Genomic DNA, 21,717 nt, shown 5'->3' on the forward strand with positions numbered 1-21,717 from the left:
CGGGGCTTTGAGGGTGAACAGGACCTGGTGGGCCTTGAACCTGATGGGTCGTATGGCGGGGTCTAGTTGTAGGCCAACGGGTGGGGCAGTATATCATCCCAATGCCCCATCAAAAACCTCCGGAAACTCTTTGCACATGGCGTCCACTTCCACGTGGGAGCTGCTGCGGTTCACCCCGGTGATGGCTAACCCCAGTGGCACAAACCACGCCAACCCCAGTAAGCTAATGTAGCACCCCTTGACCACGATCAAGTCCAACCGCCACTTCCACCCTCGATATTGTACATTGAAGGTTCCACCTCCATCGTGGGGACCTTGCATTTATGTAATTCTCCCGGAGGGTGAATGGGGCTGGCCAAACTTGGAGCCGCCACTGGGACACTATTTCCTTAATGTCCATGCCAAGATTATGGACAGGGTTGAGCCTGTATCAAGCTCCAGGCGGCACGGGGCTGCCTCTATCTGTGCTTCGATGTAAATTTTTTCCGCATTAGAATGAGGCAACTGGTATACCTGACAGTCTGTGATCTCCGTCGAGTTGCCTTGGTGTGTCAGACCATAGGGCCTGGGACTCTTGGGTCGGCCACGTGGTTCGAGGCGTCGGGCAGGGCAGGCACGGCACACCCGGGCAATGTGTCCCACTTTTCTGCATTGTCGGCATTCTGCATTGCGGAAATGGCAAGTCCTCTGCTCGTGGCTCCCCGCAACTTGCGCAGTTCCCGTCTTCCGGACGAGGCTGTCGTGGTGGGCGTGCAGCTTATGTGCGCTGCTGCACTCAGTGCACGTCCTCCCAGTCGGATTCTGAGTCGTCGGTGAGGTCCTCGTGGTGGATCCTCGTTTGGGATAACATGTTTGATTGGACTACTTGCGCTGACCTCTCAGCAGCTTCAGTTGCTAAAGCCTCCTCTAGGGCAGCCTGGAGCGTCAGGTCCTTCTTGGCGTAGAGGCGCCACTGCAGCTTCTTGTCCCTCAGGCCGCCCACGAGGCACTCGCGGAGCATGTTCTCCAGCTCTGTGACGTTGCAGAGCCGGGCAGCCTGGCAGAGGGAGGTCACATACCCGGTTATGGTTTCTCCGGAGACCTGCCGCTTTGCCTAGAAGGCATTTCGACACGCTACCCCCGAGGGTTGTTGCGAGAAGTGCCCCTTCAGCCGTTCTATTATCGTGTCATAGGGAACAGTCACAATATTTGTGGGAGCGAGGAAGGCTTGGGCGATCTTGAACGTTTCTTCTCCACAGATGCTGAAGAAGGTTGCCCTCTTCTTGGCTGTGTCTCATGACGTCCTTTGCCTCCAGGAGGAACTGGAAGCGGGTGGCGTATTCTTCCCAGTCTCCTGAGGCTGGGCTGAACGGCATGAACCGGTGGTCTGTCGCCATTCTGGGTCCTTGGGTCCTGGAGCTGTAGCCTGGATGACCGGTGCAATTCTGTGCTGCCTGTGGTGGCTGTGTACGGTGAGCGGCAGACAGCTCAGCAGGATCCCACCCTCATCGCCAGTGAAATATATTCAGAGTCCTGTAGTGATTTCATGCTCTTTATTGAAGCTTGTAAAACAGTGATTTAATTGCCCCCCAAACCTCAGGCTTTTATATACATTATTTACACAACGAGTCCAGTCTGACTGGCTGATTCTGCTTCCCTCCTGGAGCCTGATTGGTCTTTTCCTGCAAGTCAATCAGTTGTTGCATTCTAGGATCCTACTTGCCTATTGTTCTAGGATTCAAGCTTAGTACATAACCTTCTCCTGCCTCCGTGTCCCCAGTTCTTAAATAGGCTTTATTTCAAAACAGGGTGGGGGGTAGAGATGGCTTAGTCTTCCAAACAACTCTTTATCCATTAGTTAGTAGACAAGCTTCCCAGTGCAAGGAGAGGAAAGCAGACCTCTGAGCCCAGCCTGGCCCCCCACCAAATTCTGCCTGCATGCCTTGAGGCCCCAAGATGGGCGGAGGAAGTCCTGGGGGGCAGCTGCTGGCTGGGACTTTGATTGGGGCAGGGTGGGGGCACAGGGAGAGGGAGACAGGAAGACCAGCCAGGGGGTGGCACTGGGGGATTTATTCACATTGGTTATCTGCCAAAAAACCACCACCCCCGGCTGTGAGGAGGGTGGCGCCTCCTCCATGAATTCCTCTTCCACTCCCAGCCACTCCGCTCAAACCTTTGCTAAAATCCTGCTCTCCTCCCTCCTCTCTGTCTCAGAGGCTGGGCTTTCTGTCTCATCTCAAGAACCGCCAAAGCGCCCGCAGTTGCCTCTTATCTTCCACCCAAACCATCCACATCAATCCTAAGCGTCTCCTGTTCTGATTTCCATTTTTTGTCTTCTTTTTCAGCTTTTCAGACTTCTCCCTTCCTTTCATGGAGATATCAAGCGCTTCTGTTTTCTTTGTCAGTGTCTCTGCTTTAGTGGTCAAATTTGTCACCATTTCACTATTTCTATCAATTCGGGCTAATAGCTTCTCCAAATCTTCCTTCATCTCTTTAGTCAGATTATGTTTCCTGCATTTTTCCTGTTCTCCCTTTTCCTTCTAGCCTGATACGTAAGCTGTCTAACATAAAATCCAATTTCTCAAATTAAGATTCGAGTTAAACAAATAAACCAAATAATAACTTTAAGAGATGAACCATGAAAAAGAAAAAAAGAAAGTGTCCAAGAAGACATAGCAATTTAGATGTCCAGGTAAGAGTGGTTGACTGGCAGGAATCCAATTCTCTTTAAGGGGCTCAGAGTAGAAGAAATATTTTCCTTCAAAAAGAAACAAACTTGTCCAAACGTGTCCTGATTTTGGCTTTTTCAGCCAGCTCTCAGTCTTTCTAAAACGTCCTTTTTAAAAAAAGAGCTTTAAAAATGAGGCCAGACTTTCAAAACTCCTTCCAATCACACACTTGGCACTGATATGATTCCTCCCCTGTATGTATTCTTTGATGAAATGAGATTTTTTTTTCTCTGAAGCTCTTTCCACATTCCTAACACTGATCTGACTCCTCTGCTATGTGTAATTTTTGATGGGCATTGAGTCCTACCTTCCTGGTGAAGTTCTTTCCACATTCCAGGCACTGAAAGGGGTTTTCTCCTGTATGAATTCTTTGATGAGAAGTGAAACTTATTTTCCAGGTGAAGCTCTTTCCACATTCCAAGCACTTGAAGGGTTTCTCCCCTGTATGAATTCTTTGATGGGAAGTGAGTGTGGAGCTGTTAATGAATCTCTTTCCACATTCCAAGCACTGATACGGTTTCTCCCCTGTATGGATTTTTTTATGGAAAGCAAAACTTTGTTTCCAGCTGAAGCTCTTTCCACACTCCAAGCACTGATAGGGTTTCTCCCCTGTATGAATTCTTTGATGGGAAGTGAGATCGTAGCTGTGATTGAAACTCTTTCCACATTCTATACACTGATAGGGGTTATCCCCTGTATGAATCCTTTGATGGGAAGTGAGCTTGGCCCTGTGACTGAAACTCTTTCCACATTCTACACACTGATAGGGTTTCTCCCCTGTATGCATTCTCTGATGGGAAGTGAGATCGTAGCTGTGACTGAAACTCTTTCCACATTCCGCACACTGATATGGTTTCTCCCCTGTATGAATCCTTTGATGGGAAATGAGCTTGGTTCTCTGACGGAAGCTCCTTCCACATTGCAAGCACTGATATGGTTTCTCCCCTGTATGAATTCTACGATGGGAAGTCAGACTATAGCTGTGACTGAAGCTCTTTCCACACGCAAAGCAGTGATATGGTTTCTCCCCTTTATGAATTCTTTGATGGACAGTGAGACTTTCTTTCCGGGTGAAGCTCTTTCCACATTCCACGCACTGATAGGGTTTCTCCCCTGTATGAACCCTTTCATGGGACGTGAGCTTGGCTCTCTTACTGAAGCTCTTTCCACATTCCAAGCACTGAAAGGGTTTCTCCCCTGTATGAATCCTTTGATGGGAAGTGAAACTGCTTTTTTGACTGAAGCTCTTTCCACATTCCACGCACTGATAGGGTTTCCCCCCTGTATGAATCCTTTGATGGGAAGTGAGATGGGCCCTCAGATTGAAGCTCTTTCCGCATTCCAGGCACTGAAAGGGTTTCTCCCCTGTATGAATCCTTTGATGGGAAGTGAAACTGCTCTTTTGACTGAAGCTCTTTCCACATTCCACGCACTGATAGGGTTTCTCCCCTGTGTGAATCCTTTGATGGGAAGTGAAATTGGCCCTATGATTGAAGCTCTTTCCACATTCCACGCACTGATAGGGTTTCTCCCCTGTATGAATCCTTTGACGGGAAGTGAGATGGGCACTCGGATTGAAGCTCTTTCCACTTTCCACACACTGATAGGGTTTCTCCCTTGTATGAATTCTACGATGGGAAGTGAGAGTATAGCTGTGACTGAAGCTCTTTGCACACGCAAAGCAGTGATAGGGTTTCTCTTTTGTATGAATTCTTTGATGGGTAGTGAAAATTATTTCCCTGGTGAATGTCTTTCCACATTCCAAGCACTGATACGGTTTCTCCCCTTTATGATTTCTTTTATGAACAGTTAGACTTTCTTTCCTGGTGAAGCTCTTTCCACATTCCACACACTGATAGGGTTTCTCTCCTGTATGAATCCTTTGATGGGAAGTGAAACTGCTTTTTTGACTGAAGCTCTTTCCACATTCCACGCACTGATATGGTTTCTCCCCTGTATGAATTCTATGATGGGAAGTGAGATGGGCCCTCTGGCTGAAGCTCTTTCCACATTCTAAGCACTGATAGGGTTTCTCCCCTGTATGAATCCTTTGATGGGAAGTGAAATGGGCACTCCGAGTGAAGCTCTTTCCACATTCCAAGCACTGATAGGGTTTCTCCCCTGTATGAATCCTTTGATGGGAAGTGAGCTTAGCCCTCTGATTGAAGCTCTTCCCACATTCCAAGCACTGATAGGGTTTCTCCCCTGTATGAATCCTTTGATGGGAAGTGAGCTTAGCCCTCTGATTGAAGCTCTTTCCACACTCTAAGCAGTGATAGGGTTTCTCCCCTGTATGAATCCTTTGATGTGCAGTGAGATGGGAGCCCTGACTGAAGCTCTTTCCACATTCCACGCAGTGATATGGTTTCTCTCCTGTATGAATTCTACGATGGGAAGTGAGATTGTGGCTGTGACTGAAGCTCTTTCCACACTCCAAGCAATGATAGGGTTTCTCTTTTGTATGAATTCTTTGATGGGCAGCCAAACTCTGTTTCCAGGTGAAGCTTTTTCCACATTCCAAGCACTGATAGTGTTTCTTCTCAAGGGGATTTCTTTGATGGGAAGTGGAATGGGAGCTCTGACTGAAGCTCTCTCCACAGTCTGAATCCTGATATGGCTCCTCCACTGTGTGGATTTCGTTGTGGTCTCCCTTGTTCTTCATTTCCAATTCATCACCACCTGAAACTAAGAGGCAAATGGATTAGAGTCTCGGGAAGAAGTGCAGTACCAAATTATGAAACAATGCTAATTAATGCTTGGGACAGGGGAAGAACTGAAGGGAGTTAGATGTTATAACGTTCCTTTTGTTTTGTAAAAATGTCTAGTTTCGTATACAAATCAAGTTGAATATTAGATGTTTTCTCTCTCAGGTGTTTAAAAGTACAGCTTAACCTGGTACTGTCATTTTTTTCAAATTTAAATATGGATCTGTACTATATTCTTGTCATGTGACGAAGACGTGAGAGCAGAAGCAGCAAAGCAGGCTGGGAAGTGCTGGGACTGCACAATCATTTGGGCCTACTAAAGTTATTCAGGCCTAACTGCTAACTGTTGAGTCACTCTGACATGTGACTTAGCAGCCATTTTCTCTGTGTGTTCTCTGAAAGATTTCAGTCAGAGTCAGTCTGCCTCAGTTGTGAGCAGAGTCAGTATGGAATCTCAGTCAACCTGTTGGGAACCATGTTGTTTATGAAGAAGTTTATTTTAACTCAGTAAAGCTCTTATTCTTTAAAACTCTGCGTTATTAATTTACGTTTCGTGTCAGGTCATGGGGCCCTGTGTTTTATGGATGGCAAATTGCTAAAGCTGGAGAATCAGGGTGATGTTGGTGAGGACCTCAAAGGAACTGAAGGTCCAGTGGTGAGGTCGTGTACCAAAGAAGCAGACCCGGTGCAGCAAGGAGCAGAAACCATGTCAGCTCAGCAACCTGCGGTTTATTAATCTTGGCAACACTGCCCAGATGGAACATCTGAATGGTAAGAACTACCTGACTTGGGCTCTCAAGCTTGAACTGGTTCTAAAACATGATAGACTTTGGTACTGTGTGGAAACTGGTTTGAATCCACAACCCTCTGAGCAGGAAAAGAAAGAAGATGATAGAGCTCGAGCGCACATTTTGTTGGCTCTAGAGGAACCACAGGTCCTGCACATTGCAGAATTGGACTCTGCCAAACAATATTTGGATCGTCTAGATCAGATACACCTGTCTGACAGTGCTGGTTCAATAACTGGACTAACTAGGAGACTGTATAGAACAGTGCTGCCTGAAGGCGGATGTTTAACTACACACCTCCAGACTTTGCGCATGTTATTCCTCCAGTTGCAAAAGAGAGGTAAAAGATTTCCAGACCTGGATCAAGTCTATATCCTGCTATCCAGTCTCCCACCAAGCTTTAGTATTGTGATAGCCTCTCTTGAAAGCATGAGGCAAGAAGATTTATCAATGGCGTATGTAACAGCCCGTCTACAGGAGGAATCTGAAAAGCGCGTGGAAAAGCTGAGTGAGAAGGCAGACCAGAGGAGTTTGCGTCGCCCTGCTAACCACAAACCCAGATTCTCAAGAGGAGATGGGACCGAAGAATGCTCCACGGATCATGCCATGTTGGCAAAGAAATGCTATCAGTGTGGCTAGCTCGGGCACATGAAGAAAGATTGCCACGTGAAAAAACCCAGGAAAAGCGAGTGATCCCTGTGAGACAGAAAAGCGGATGCATTTCATCTCGGCCGCCGCAAGAAAAGAAAATTTCTCCAGACAGCTACATTTTGGACTCTGGCTCTGCCAGAATCATAATGAACAGCCCTGACTGCTTTATAACACTCAGCAAATTGCCAAAAGGCAAGGACAGCATTTGTCTTGCTGATGGGCGGCATTGCCCAATCTCAGGTATAGGTACGTGTTATATGCCATGCCTAGATGCAGAACTGAGGGATGTATTGTTTGTTGAAGAACTAGAATTTTCTTTATTGTCAATTTTCTTTATTGTTGGTTTTGAATTTATATTTGTGGGTGATAGTGTTTTATTAAGAAGCAGGGCAAGGAAATTGCTTCTCCAAAAATGGTGGATGCCTTGTACCCTTTACAGAACTCTCCGCCAAGTGATGGGGTCACAGAGAGACCTAAAGCTGGAAAAAAATGATGTGTTAATAACTGAACTATGTCAGCAAAACTCTAATTGCCCACATAAAAACTGCTCCCATGCTTTGCATAGAAAAATGGGGCATGCAAGTTTCAAATATCTGGAGAACATGCAAAAAATATATAAAGATTTAAATGTTAACCAGTGTAGCACATACCTTGATTGTGCTATTTGCAAGCAAGCAAAATCAAAGTTGCAACCAATACCAGGTAGAAGTGATAGAATTTCGACACTTACTTTGCAACTTGTTCATTCTGACTTAATTGGTCCTTTTCCAGAGAGTGAGGGAGGATCTAGATATGGCCTAATTATTGTGGATGATAAAACAAGGTATTCATGGCTATATCTATTGAGAAACAAATCAGAATGTGCTGATGCTTTTAAGTCCTGGAAGGTATGGGCAGAAAGACGTTTTCAAAGGCAAGTTATTCAACTCCAAACCGACCGAGGAGGCGAATATTTAAGTAATCATTTCCAGGCATGGCTTAAACGCTATGGAATAACGCATCGTCTCACATGTCCAAATAGTCCCTGGAAAAATGGAGTTGCAGGGGGCCGCTAGGGGAGCATTGGAAGATGGCCGACAATACCATCTCTCCGTCTCACACGAGGTAATTAAGAGGCTGATATGGGAGTATGCAGCCTCCCTTGTTACCCCAAGGGAATGGGGAACACTGCCTCGCCTGCGGTTGCCATAAATCACCCCCGGATTCGAAAGAAGGGGGTGAGGGCACTAGGTGCACAACACTCGTGTTGGACGGCTCTCCCTGATGCTGTGTCTGATCATGCGGCCTGGTTGCAGGAGCTCAAAATAAACAATTAGAGAGAAGCAAATGCACATATTTCGAGTGAAGATCGGGAGTTAAGACTGCTAACTAAAGTGACCTCTGTGAAGTGGAGCGACGGGCTGGACTCAACAACATATTAAGAAGAAGATACATCAAATGGTCGGTATGTCAGAACGGGACTGAAAGGGGGGGGGCTTTTCTTTTTTTATCTTATGTGAGTACCTAACAATCCTCCCCCCAAGAAGAATCGTTGCAATTACTGATAACAAGCAGGATGATTAAGAACTGTGTGGAAATAAATCACTAATCAAAGGCATGGCTTGCGGAATATCTGGGAACTGTGTGACGCAGTTATAAAAAGAGACTTGTTAGGGCAGGTCTGGCTACAGGATTTATGATCGAGGGAGAGGAGACCATGGCTTGTTATTATATCGGACTGTGAGTTTGACTTGGCAGTACCCCCTGAGAAGATTGAGGAGAGACTGACAGACCTGCGAGAATTAACGGGCAGACTTTAAGAATGTTTTGTACGGAAGTGCGGAAATGGGTCTGTCTGTTTGAATATGGCTCTTGGAGGAATAAAATCCACACAGGACATAACAATGTTTGTTTTCAACCCGCTTGTGGAGACTATCAGAGGTCACAAAGTAAGGAATATATGACAACAGGAGGATGAGGAAAATAATAAAGAGAAGATTGAACAGAACTGTGAATACTATCTGGACAGAACTGTGAACATTAAAGCAGCAGCAAGAGAGATGTTTGGATCCCTTTCTGAGCTCGAAGCATGGGTACCCCCAACAAAAATTTAAAAATTTGGATGTGTAATTTGGAACTAATGTGATTTGATTGGTTTGTTAATAAAAATTATATTTTTTAAAAAGGAAAAATGGAGTTGCAGAGAGACGTGTGGGTGTCATGCAAATTGTAAAGAACAGCTTGTTAACTGATGCAGGATTGCAAAATGATGCAAAGCTCTGGGGAAAAGCTCTCCTGACTGTCAATTTTTTAGTGAACCGTACTTTCACTACTGCCACGGGTGATGTTCCCTGTTGTTTAGTCGTTTAGTCGTGTCCGCCTCTTTGTGACCCCCTGGACCAGAGCACGCCAGGCACTCCTGTCTTCCACTGCCTCCCGCAGTTTGGTCAGACTCATGTTTGTGGCTTCAAGAACAGTGTCCCACCATCTTGTCCTCTGTCGTCTCCTTCTCCTTGTGCCCTCCATCTTTCCCAACATAAGGGTCTTTTCCTGGGAGTCTTCTCTTCTCATGAGGTGGTCTTGGAGCCTCAGCTTCATGATCTGTCCTTCCAGTGAGCACTCAGGGCTGATTTCCTTCAGAATGGATGCTGTCAGAGCTGCCTCTAGGTCCCAGCTCACAGAGGACCAACGCCAGGTTGATGTAATGTACAAAAGTCTTTATTGAAGTTTAGTTTCCATTTCAACGCCAGAGCGTGCAGCCCTACGTCTTAGACCTTAGATCGGCGAAGTCCCGTCTGAATCACCTCCCCTTCCGCACCAGTTTAAGATCCTAGCCCTGCTCCACCTTCTGCGCTGTTCTCTCCTCCTCTGGGTCCTCCTGCCCACCGGGACATTGCCCTTTCTGGACTCCTCCGACGCTGAGTCGCTTAACTCCTCCCCCTGCCTCCGGCGGGCTTTAGGACCCGGTTCCCAATCCTCATTCTCTGCTGTCCCGCGCTCCTGTACATTTGAACTTGTTTCTCGCGCCAACCCAGTGACCTTTCTCCTAACCGTTACACTGCTTCTATCACTGCTTCCCTCTTCCGTGACACTGGCCGGATCTGACCTCCCCTCCGTTGCCTGACTCTCCGATGGAGGCGTGGTCAGCTCTGCCTCGTCTCCTCTCCCTGGTGGGGAAAGCACTGGCCCCGATACCTGGGACTCTTCCCCCCCACTCTGCTCTGGTGGGGAAGCTGGTCCTGATTTCCAACTACTGCTCTGGGAGTCCCTGCTGCCCCCTTGCTCCTGGGGCGTTCCCCTTGGGAACCCCCTGGCCACTGGCCACTGGCGCCCCCTTTTGTGAATCTTCCGATTCGCTGGAGAGGCTCATGGAATCCCTCGGACCACTGTCCCCTCCTACGCTCCCCTCAGATTCCTCCCCCTCGCTCTCCATCTCCCCTCTTCCCTGTGCCTCTGCTCCTGAGCCCCTGACAGATGCGTTTGATCTTCTTGCAGTCCATGGAACTCTCAAGAGTCTCCTCCAGCACCAGAATTCAAAAGCATCAATTCTTCGGCGATCAGCCTTCTTGATGGTCCAGCTCTCACTTCCATACATCACTACTGGGAAAACCATGGCTTTAACTATACGGACCTTTGTTGGCAAGGTGATGTCTCTGCTTTTTAAGATGCTGTCTAGTTTTGCTATCGCCTTTCTCCCAAGGAGCAGGCGTCTTTTAATTTCGTGACTGCTGTCACCATCTGCAGTGATCATGGAGCCCAAGAAAGTAAAATCTCTGTCTCCATTTCTTCCCTACAGATGTTCCCTACAGAATGCTTTTTGGGAAGGAACCGGATTACACAGGTTTACATGTGTGGGGGACTTGGGCTTCTGTTCATATCCCCAAGTCTCTGAGACGCAAAGGTGAGCCTAAAACCAGAGTGCTATGTTTCATTGGCTATCAGGGCTATTCTAGCAGGTCTTATCGTTTTGCTTTGGGATGTGGCCAAGTAGTCATTTCACAAAATGCTGAATTTGCTGAACAGGATAGGTGGGAACAGGTTCATGCCAATCCTAGTATTTTAATTCCTCTCTCAGGACAGCCACAGGAGCCTGTCAGGCAGCCAGCTGCTGAGGAAAGGATAGGAAGTGGGGAAAACTTGCCCTCAGGCACTGACACTTTGCAAAGTGCCACAAGCAGTGAATCAGAGGAACAACAAAATGATGAGCTGGAGGAGCAACAAGAGAAGGAAAGCCCAGTGGTTATTCCTAGAAGGTCCACATGGACTACCAAGGGTATTCCCCCGATAAATTGACTTTTGGCACAACAAAAGTGTGTCATGTGAATTGTACACAGCCACAGGACTTTGCTCAAGTTCTGAAACTACCTTCTAAGGAACAAACCCAGTGGTTTGACGCCATGAAAGAAGAGTTGGGATCATTCAAAGAAAATAAGGTTTACACACTAGCCAAATTGCCACCAGGTGAAAAGTTAATTTTTCATGTTTATACTTCTGCTCTCTAGGTCTTTGGGGAGGGTCATGTGACAAAGACACATGTGAGCAGAAGCAGCAAAGCAGGCTGGGAAGTGCTGGGACTGCACAATCATTTGGGCCTACTAAAGTTATTCAGGCCTAACAGCTAAGGGTTGAGTCACTCTGACATGTGACTTAGCAGCCATTTTCTGTGTGTTCTCTGAAAGATTTCAGTCAGAGTCAGTCTGCCTCAGTTGTGAACAGTCAGTATGGAATCTCAGTCAACCTGTTTGGAACCATATTGTTTATGAAGAAGTTTATTTTAACTCAGTAAAGCTCTTATTCTTTAAAACTCTGCATTATTAATTTACGCTGCGCGTCACTTCTATGTGCTGAAAAACACTTTTCATATATTGAACAAATGTGTGTAGCAGCTGCCAAATTTAAATTTCTTTAGTGGCTAAACATTTAATGATGATGTGCATCACCTTAAACCAATTTGGATGTTTTCTTAATTTCTCGACATCACAGAATGCAGCAGAAACTTGTCATATCAGTATTATTATTATTATTATTATTATTCAAGTTTCCTTACACTTGTACCGCAGGTTACATACGCTTCAGGTTACAGACTCCGCCAACCTAGAAATAGCACCTCAGGTTAAGAACTTTGCTTCAGGATGAGAACAGAAATCGTGCTCTGGCAGCGCAGCGGCAGCAGGAGGCCCCATGAGCTAAAGTGGGGCTTCAGGTTAAGAACAGTTTCAGGTTAAGAACAGACCTCCAGAACGAATTAAGTTCTTAACCCGAAGTACCACTGTACTTAAATGTTACATTATTGTGAGAAATTACAGGGGACGAGGCAAGGCAGGGGGCCTTCTCGGTAGGGGAACCCACCCTGTGGAACGCCCCCCCCATCAGATGTCAAGGAAATAACGATGCAACTTTTAGAGGACTTCTGAAGGCACCTCTGTATTGGGAAGTTTTTAATGTTTGTTGTTGCTGTTGTTGTTGTTTTTCCTATTTGTTGGAAGTTGCCCAGAGTGGCTGGGGCCACCCAGTCAGATGGGCAGGGTAAAAATAATAAAATTATCATTATTGTTACTACAGGGTTCACTGCCTGAGATTCAAAAAGCCTGGCTCTGTTTTGGGATGGAGTTTGTTTGGTTCAGTTGTGGAATCTGTGCCATCTCCAATGTCAAGCGACTCTTTGGTCAACCAGAGAGAGACAGAAGCAAGAACAAAGCAGGAAACGTGACTGAAGCTACTTCAACATCCCAAATCACTCTGAAGCCTACATTGAAGAAGGCCTGGGCAGTTCAGAGGAGCCTGTCCATGTTTCACAAAGGCAGAACTGGAGGAAGAATATTCACAGGGAAAGCAATCAATAGCCATCCATTCAAGGTTTGCTGTGGGAGTGTTAACATCCCAGGTGCTGCGGGTGGCGCTGTTGAGCCCCATCAAAATATCAGAGGTTCGTCACATAGAGAGATGTCTTGCATTACAAAACAGATAGGATGATCCAATAGGGAGCCTTACCGAGAGAGTCCAAGATGCCACGATTCTCCTCCATGACTTCCTTATGGAGAGCTCTCTGGTCAGGATCCAGCAACGCCCACTCCTCGTCTGTGAAATGGACAGCCACATCTTCAAAGCACACTGGACCCTAACAGAAAAGGAAAAAGGCTGTCCTCTTAGAGAACATTCACTTGGCTCTGTTGTTTTCTACAGCGGCCAGACCCCTCTCTGCCTTCCTCATCCCTCCTCTCTCCTGCTGCAGCTTCTGCCTCGGAGTCTGGGCTGCTCTCTGCCACAGACTCCCTCTGCTCCCTCAGCCCTCTTCCCTCTCCAGCTTCAGACCCCTCCTCCTCCCCCTCCTCCCAGTCGGCTCCCTCTTCTCTGGCTCCTCCCACCATTCCTCTGCGTCCAGCCAGTCTGCATCCAAGCAGTCCTTCCCCACAAGGCTCCTTCCCCCTACCTGATCTGGGTCCACAGCTGCTGCCTCCCCTCCACCACCATGAAAAGATGAAGGAACAGGTCTTGGTGGCATCATTCCGTCACCTGGGAGAGACAACGGTAAGTGGAAACCGTGAGCGCCTGCTTCTCTCAGAGGTGAAACAGTGCATCTCTAAGTGCAGATGGAGCTTCGTCCAAGTCTCCCCTGCTAGCTTCCGGTTCCGCTCTGCCTTAATGGAGGCAGCGGGAGATCGTTGGCAAAGGAAAAACAAGGATGACTGAGGGTAATTCTCCTTGCACGTTTCCCCCAGGGACAGGGGGGAACGGGCTTCACTCCCAGTTTGTCTCGGTACCAGGTTCCGGCTCCGGCATGGATTGCGGGAGGCGCTGAGTGCAAAAGCCCTTCGCCTGCCGAAAACCCTCTTTCTCCGCCATTAAGAAGCAGAGGTTCTCCTGTCAATTAGAGCTCAATGTGGACTAATGTACAGGCGCTGCTGAAAAAGATAATAAACTGTGCAATTAAACCAGCTGCAAGGTCTTTAAGGTTTGAATTTGAGAATAAACTTCATTTGCTGCGAAAGACAGTGAGTGGGGGGAGAGGAGCCTATGGCTTCTTTATATAAAGTTTTCTTCTGTACATTAATGAATTGATAGCCTGCGATTGAATACTAGTTGAAAATATCTATGTACAGGTGAGCAGGGATGAAACTGGATTGCAGATATGAAATATAACATCAAATGGAACTGTGCGTGGGGGAAAAAAGGAAAAAGGGAGGGAAGCTCTATTTTGCAAAATGTTTACGATGGAAAATTAGAGCTGACTCTTCCCCATCCTTTATTATATACAGACTGAACTGAATAATGCTAAAAGGACTTGGAATTTAATCTAATTGGATAAATGTGCATTTATCTTAGGCCAGACAGAGGGATGTAAGGAATCTGAAAATTTTGAGGGAGCTGATAAGGTTCATTACTGAGTCATTTGGAATTCTGACAGATCCCTCTCTTTCCCAGGTGTAGAAGAAAAATGGCTAAAAGAGGTTATTCATTTGGACATTTTGATTTTTGAAGCTGCTGTTAAAGTTGCCAAACAACGAAGCACAGGACAGAGCGATGGAGAATTTCTGAAACCACAATGGGATATTAGCTCCGCCCAAGGAATGATGGAGAACAGCAACAACCAGGAAAAGATAACATATTTTACAAGGACAGGAAAAAACATCACGAACAGGAAGATTGCCACACATGGGAAGAGTAAGGATATCGCTGGAGTGCCTCACTTGTAGTTTTATATATTATTTGATGTTTCCATAAGAATGGAAGTCACTAATACTGCAGTTGTTGTATAAAGGATTGTTATCTTGACAGGAGTGTAATTGAAATTAATAAGATTTTGGAATGGAGAAATCAGGAAAATCATCAAACAATTGGTTTTAGCATGCGGGGGGGGCACCTATATTATATCATTTAGTATAAGATTGGTATTAGTAATTGTATTCTAATTTCGCATTGTTATAAGGAGGCTATTATTGGACTGTAATTGTAAACTAATCAAATTACTATCATAAACATTTGGACATTTGTACCCATTTCATATAATAGTTGTGCAAAAATACATCCCCCCCCCCGAGCTCTGGGCTCCAGGTGTCTTCCCCCAAAAGATGCAAAGAACTCACAGGTTAGTTTCAAAACCAAGAGAATGTGACAAAACGGGGGAGAAAACACTCCTTCCTCCTTACCCAGAGGCCTCACTCTGGCGCCCAAGGGAGTCTTCTCTGCCTCAGAAGAATCAAGACCCATTTCTGTCCAAAGATCCTTCCTCTGAAAGAGCAGCAAGGATTCAAAACAGAGAATGGGGAGAAGGGTTAGAGAAGGAATGGCAGAGGCAAGCGCTTTCGGGGGACAGAGGTGAAAGCTGCTTCCTGCTTCTGCTAGACTGGTGTCTGGGGTTGGCTGCCAGGACCATGAAACATTGGTCCTCAAGGATCTTCACTGGCTCCCAGAACGTTTCCCAGCACAATTCAAAGTGTTGGTGCTGAACCTTAAAGCCCTAAACGGCCTCAAAGGCCCACTATACCCAAAGGAGGGTCTCCATGAACTGAGGTCCAGTTCGGAGGGTCTTCTGCTGATTCCCTCACTGTGGTAAGTGAAGTTACAGGGAACCAGGCAGAAGACCTTCTCCACAGTGGAACCCACCCTGGGGAATGCCCTCCCATCAGGTGAGAAGGAGATAAGAAAATGCATAACTTTTAGAAGACATCTGATGTCTTCTTATGCTTTTATATGTGCCGGAAGGCAGATGGGTGTAGTATCAATAATAATAATAAGAAGAAGAAGAAGAAGAAGAAGCAGAAGAAGAAGATCTGTTCCTGGATGCTTTCCAAAAATGGTTGGGCCATTAGGAAATGATTTGGGAATACTCTCCCTCCTCTTTGGAGCCCCTTGGGAGTATCCAGAGGAAAGTCTCTCTCACCTGCTGCTCTGCCTGCTTCCTCTCCTCTGCCTGACTCAGGAGGAAACCTTCGGCCAGGGCCACTGCCTGGGAAGTGGTCTCCGCTCCGCATTCCCTCACCCAGATCTCCATCTCCAGGGGAAGGACAGCCAGGAACTGCTCCAAGATCACCAGGTCCAGCATCTCAGCTTTCGTGTGCCTTTCTGGCTTCAGCCACTGATGGTCAAGGTGGTAGAATTGGCTGCAAATCTCTTGGGGTCCTTTGGCCTGCTGGAAGCAGAACTGCCTGATCTGCTGGCTCTGCACGTCTGAGCAAAGGGTGTCCTCCTCACCCAGTTCCTTCTTCACAGAGTTTTCCCAGAATTCCCCACTGCTCCCAGTTTCCATGGCATGGCCTCTTCCTGCTTCAGGCCCAGCTGAGTCTTGCTCATCCATCTGGGCTCTCTGGAGGTCTCCAAGATATCGGAAGGAGCCTCTTGGTCCTCTGCCAAGTTCTGTGGGTCCTAATGCAAGGTGCAGCAAATCCTATGAATCAAACACATTCTTCTCTTATAAGATGAGGAGGAGGAGAATGTTTCCTGAGGAAGCGTGGCTGAGTCTTGCTAGGAACCAGGGCTGGATTGCACCACAGCTCAGACTCCAAGCTGTCTGTGGGGGGAAGGGGGAGGGAGAAGTCATAACTGTGAGTGACAAGTGAGTGTAATCTGGAGCCAAGGCAAGGTCCCTCCCAACCCCACTTCACAGTCCAGAGCTTCGCCCCAACCCAGCCATATCTGCTTGGGTGGCTTGGTGAGCAGCAGGGCCCATGTCCAGCTCCAGCCACTGTCCCTTGGGGACTTCCTGCTCTGGATCCGAGGGGACAGTGGCAAGGCCCTCTGGGTGGAACTGCCCCGGAAGACGCCTCAGAAACTGGACTTTGCATCAAATAAAGAATTGTTGTTGTTGTTTAGTGGTGTCCGCCTCTTCGTGACCCCCAGGACCAGAGCACGCCAGGCCCTCCTGTCATTCACTGCCTCCCAGTTTAGTCAAACAAATAAAGAATTAGGGAGGGAAATGGCCGACATACAGAGATTTATGAAGAGAAAGAGAAGGGAAGCTTCATGGTCTTTCCCTCTTAATATACTTCTCCCTCATAATTATGTCCCTCATAATATACTTCTCCCTCATGTCCCTCTTAATATACTTCTCCCTCCTAATAATGTCCCTCCTAATATCCTTCTCCCTCATAATAATGTCCCTCTTAATATACTTCTCCCTCAGAATATTGTCCCTCTTAATATACTTCTCCCTCCTAATAATGTCCCTCCTAATATCCTTCTCCCTCATAATAATGTCCCTCCTAATACCCTTCTCCCTCAGAATATTGTCCCTCCTAATGTCCTTCTCCCTCCTCGCTGTCTTCCAGTCCCACCTCCCTGGCCAGGGCCTGAGCTCCCTCTGGCTCCCTCCCGGACCCCCAGCCTCTCTTCCCTCCCCTTCCCGCCTCCCGGGGCAGGGAGTTCCCCAGGCTTCCCCCGAGAGGAGACCCACCAGAGCCCGGCAGGCGAGGGCGAGGCCGGAAGGGACGTCAGAGGGGGGAGGAGCGGCCCGCCTTCCTTTCCTGTCCTCTCTAGGAAGCCAGCTCGCCGCCTCTTAACCCTTCTCTCTCCCCGCGGAGGAGCCTGGGGCGTCGCACAGGCGCAGAGCTGCCTCTTCCAGGGGGGGGGGGGGCAAGGAGGAAGCCGGACCCAGAACCCGGGACTGGGCGAGTGTGCGTGTGAAGGGGGAACCCGTGTCCGGGAGGAGGAACCCCTCTCTCTGCCCGGGGCTGCGAAGGGGCGTCTGGGCGGGGGAGAGGGGGGTCTTTGGGGGGGCCAGATGGGGGACCCGGGGGTGTCTCTTTTCCGGGGGGGGAGTCTCTCTTGGGGGCCCCTGGGGGGCTGCGGGGCAGAGAGCCCTGTCCCAGCAAGAGGGGGTCCCGGGGGGGGGCTGGAGGGGCAGCTGGAGGGGGGAGACATTGCCAGACATGGCTGGGGGGGGCATTCTGTGTTGTCCCATCTGCTGCTTTGTGTCTGTATTTCAGCCATAAATGTATGTTCTTGGTGGAGTCGCCTTGGAAGCAACACAGGAGCAGCCAAGGGGGTTTTCCTAGGAAGCCTTTTATTCCCCCTCCGGTGACATTGTGTCTTCTGAACACGCTGGCATTCTTACACCCCCAAAATTCCTGGATTCAGTAAGTGTTAGAATTTGGCTTAGGCTTGGGTTGCCAGACCTGTGTTTATTCCACTGTGTGCTAGACACTTCCAATCCTCTGGAATCAGCATGTCTTCAAAGCTCCTTCAACCAGACAAGTTTGCCATGCAGTGAGAGGCTGGGGTCATGGGCTGTTCAGAGAAGAAAGGGACTCGGTAGGAGAGGCAAAGGTGAGAGGGCCCTCTTCCTCCGCAGGTGAAGCAAGGTGAGCTGCAGAGCTTAGGAGTTATGGGACGGAGAAGCGGAGCAGCTGCAGAGCAGGATGGTTGAGGTTTGTTTGAATCCAAAGCTGCGGCTCTGGGAGAAACAAGAACCTCTAGGAGTGTCAGTGCTGTAAAGCCCACCATTTCCATGCTCATGTCAATAAACCAGATATCATGAAGACACCAGTGACTTCTCTGTGCCTCATTCCAAAAGGAAACACGAACCCTGAGTGACCTCCTTAAATCCTTGGAGAGATTGGGATGGATGCAACAACAGAGAGAGAGAGAGAGTTGTTCATTTGCTGAATTGGATTGTTTCAACCTGGAAACAAAACATCTCACAGCTTCTCTAGCCTACCTATAGTAGGAGTATTGAAAGTGAGAGTCATCATCGCGTCCTCGTTTTTGCTCCTCACAATCTGCCCACCCTCCCAGAGAAGGGCAACCAAGGAGATGAAGACTCTGTGACGGCAGGTTGCTCTTGCTCCTTGTCCGCCTTCCAAAATGAAGAACAGAATCCTAAAGTTGGAAGGGACCCCAAGGTCCATCTAGGCCAGGGGAGGCAACCTAAGGCCCGGGGGCCGGATGTGGCCCAATCGCCTTCTCAATCCGGCCCCCGAACGGTCCGGGAATCAGCGTGTTTTTACATGAGTAGAATGTGTCCTGTTACTTAAAATGCATCTCTGGGTTCTTTGTGGGGCATAGGAATTTGTTCATCCCTCCCCCCCAAAAATATAGTCCGGCCCCCCACAAGGTCTGAGGGACGGTGGACCGGCCCCCGGCTGGAAAAGCTTGCTGACCTCGGATCTAGGGCTGTTTTTAAATGTCCCAACGCTGCCTGGCACTGGTCCCTCCAAATGCTCTTGTCTGGCTGGTCTTTCTTCACCCAGTCATGTCAAGGAGCAGCATGGGGGCTAAAAGGAGGAAGAAATGGAGGACAATATCCCACTCCCCCCAGAAAAGCTCTTCTTTCTCTTTTTGTGGAGGGTCCAGGCCCCTCTTGAAGGACCTTTGCCTTGCTCCAATCAGGTTGTATATTTCCACCCCTTGGGACGGGACCGAAATATTTGACTTGCCTTATTTTGAAAACTGGCATTTTGAAGCTTTGACCGTTAGGCCTGCACACCATCACCTTTTACAGTGGTACTTCGGGTTAAGTACTTAATTCGCTCTGGAGGTCCGTTCGTAACCTGAAACTATTCTGGGGCCTCCTGAAACTGTTCATGTGCCGCCGGAACATGATTTCTGTTCTCATCCTGAAGCAAAGTTCTGAACCCAAGGTACTATTTCTGGGTTAGCGGAGTCTGTAACCTGAAGCGTCTGTAACCCGAGGCACCACTGTACATACTTTACATTTGCTGAGGTAAAATCTCCACCCCCAACATTGCTTGCGGCAGTTCTGCCCTTGCCTGAATCTCCTCCATTTTTAAAGGAAACCTCTCTTTTTCATGGGCCCTCTTGGCCTCCCTGTCTCTTTCTTCTTGGGCTCATCTCTCTCTCTCTCAGCCTGTATCTCTGCTAGATGAAGGGCAGCAGCCATTCTGGCCTCTTCTCTTTCTTTCTCTGCTTCAACCTTAGACAATTCCAATCTTAGCCTCATCATCTCTAATATGTTAGGATTCTCCTCAGACGCAGCAGCTGGGTCATCCTGAGTCTCTTTGGCTTGGCGCTTGCTGGTCATTTTCTGACAGGAATTTTTTCTCTCTTTAATCAAAGAACTTCACTCCTTTATTAAACTGGTTGTTCTGTGTCTCTGGGTACGTTTCTGTGTGGGATTTTACTTGGTATCACGGCTCTTTTCCCCCCGGCACCCTTGGGCCCGCCCTTCAGGCTTGTCGTTTTGAGACCCCACTGGAAGGGACTGAGTATTACTGCTCCCCCTGAGTCTCCTTTGATTTCATCTCCCAAGGTAGAGACTTCAGTTACTGTTTTCAGCCTAAATGAGCAGGAACCTCTTGAAAACATTGCTCTAAACTGATGAGCTGTTTGAGCTCATCTAACTTTCCTCCCGTCTGTCCAGAGCTTGGTCAATTCGGCTGCCCAGTTGGGCCTAAGTCTCTCCTGGTTTCCTTTTAATTTCACCAAAGGCTTTTTGGCTTTGTTCTGCAGTCAGCCCAAAGCGCACTTTCACTCTCTCTTTAAATGTGAGGGAATCAGAGGTTTCATCCTCTCTGAGATCTGAGTATATTTCACTCAAAATTCCACATATCTGTGGGCGTAAGTGCAGCACCCAGTTTTCCTCAGGAATGTTTAAGTCTGCCAGTCCGCTCAAAACTAAATAGGATCTGTGTGGGTTTTAACTCAAAACTAAGCAGGAATGCCTGCACACCATCACTGTATTTTTCGCTCCATAGGACACACTTTTTCCCTCCTAAAAAATAAGGAAAATGTGCGTCTTATGGAGCAAATGTGCGATCCCTGGAGCCAAATCGCTGTTGCCCCGCGCTCTGGGGGTGGGGAGAGGAGCCACACTGCTCTGCCTGCAGCCTTTGCTTTCCCCTGAAGCCCCGACAAGGTTTGCAAGCAGAGGGAAGGCTGTGCGCTCCTGGGCTGCTCAGTGAGGGTGGGGAGCAGCAAATTGCCGTCTCTCAGTGCCTCCTAATTCAACTGCAAAGGATTGCCTGACGGGATTCTGAGCTCCATTTGAAGTTTAAAAATATTAAGTTTGGGCATTTCTTCAAGTAGCAGTTTTGCGGAAATAGTCATCAATACATGCAAAGCATCTCCACAAACCAGTCATAGTGAGCTCAGCTAAAACCGAGCAGGCATCTGGCTCAGGAACAGATCAAACTGCACAACTATAACCGGACATCCTGTCAAAACAAGAAAAATTCCTTCCAGTAGCACCTTAAAGACCAACTAAGTCAGTTCTTGGTATGAGCTTTCGTGTGCATGCACACTTCTTCAGATACACTTCAGATGCATGCACACAAAAGCTCATACCAAGAACTAACTTAGTTGGTCTTTAAGGTGCTACTGGAAGGAATTTTTCTTCTTTTGACTATGGCAGACCAACACGGCTACCTATCTGTAACCGGACATCCTGTGTGTTTGTGTGTGGACCATGTTCCTCGCAGCTAATCTTTATTGCTGAAAAGAGGCACTGATATTCCACTCCAAATCTATAATTCATTGTACTAATTCTTACAAGTACAGTCCACCTATACCAAACCAAAAACATTGTGTTCTCTTGGTATTGAATGGAAGCTATTTATCTGCCCTCTTTTCCTCCTCTGTTCTTTGCTCAGTCACTCCATTTTGAATCTTCCTTTCAAAACAACTATGCCTGTTTAGAGAAAACTTCAGAGATTTAGGAACTGGAGCGCAATCATTTGATCTCTTTGCTGTTCCTCCATACTCCAAGCACTTCTCATTTGCACAGCCCTGGTTTCTCTCCCTGACTATTAATATTCTTGATTAATAACAGTAAAATGCTCAAATTTTTAGCTTTTGTGACTGCGGCCAATACTGACTTCCCAGTGATGATGAAAACAGCTACATTCTAATGGAATGTCTGTCCTTTTTCCATTCTCTTCAGTATATACTGCGGCTCACTTTAAAGCAGCAAAGTGGACAGGAGCCACCCACTTT

At 47.6% G+C, this 21,717-nt stretch overlaps 1 protein-coding gene and 1 long non-coding RNA gene across 3 annotated transcripts; one reads left to right on the forward strand and one right to left on the reverse strand.

The window, feature by feature from the left end:
• Nucleotides 1–2: 2 nt before the first annotated feature.
• On the forward strand, nucleotides 3–2,152 carry LOC310851843. The gene is made up of 2 exons (XR_014567873.1): nucleotides 3–252; nucleotides 1,580–2,152. It is a non-coding gene; the product is annotated as an uncharacterized lncRNA (long non-coding RNA).
• Nucleotides 1,519–17,265, reverse strand: LOC310851360 (uncharacterized protein). 2 transcript variants are annotated; one of them, XM_083753667.1, is made up of 6 exons: nucleotides 17,222–17,265; nucleotides 15,713–16,194; nucleotides 14,979–15,060; nucleotides 13,262–13,344; nucleotides 12,823–12,949; nucleotides 1,519–5,393 (listed from the first exon to the last, which is right to left on the reverse strand). In XM_083753667.1, the coding sequence occupies exons 2-6, from the start codon at nucleotides 16,124–16,126 to the stop codon at nucleotides 2,959–2,961; spliced, it is 3,141 nt and encodes a 1,046-aa protein (XP_083609793.1). In that variant the 5' UTR covers nucleotides 16,127–16,194; nucleotides 17,222–17,265; the 3' UTR covers nucleotides 1,519–2,958. The 2 variants fall into 2 exon arrangements, with proteins under 2 accessions (XP_083609793.1, XP_083609792.1); XM_083753666.1 differs by having other exon boundaries at nucleotides 15,713–16,339; nucleotides 17,222–17,262.
• Between the last annotated feature and the right edge of the window lie 4,452 nt (nucleotides 17,266–21,717).

The sequence above is a fragment of the Podarcis gaigeae genome, assembly GCF_964106915.1.
Source record: "Podarcis gaigeae genome assembly, chromosome: 8".
In the NCBI taxonomy this organism is placed as follows: Eukaryota; Metazoa; Chordata; class Lepidosauria; order Squamata; family Lacertidae; genus Podarcis; species Podarcis gaigeae.

Excerpts from the sequence above, each read along its gene's own strand:
- LOC310851360 (XM_083753667.1), bottom strand. The coding sequence starts at position 16,126 with ATGGATGAGCAAGACTCAGCTGGGCCTGAAGCAGGAAGAGGCCATGCC. Across the intron at positions 13,345-14,978 it reads CGCCAGAGTGAGGCCTCTGG|GTGACGGAATGATGCCACCA; the intron begins GTAAGGAGGAAG and ends TGTCTCTCCCAG. Across the intron at positions 12,950-13,261 it reads CAGCTGTGGACCCAGATCAG|GGTCCAGTGTGCTTTGAAGA; the intron begins GTAGGGGGAAGG and ends CTTTTCTGTTAG.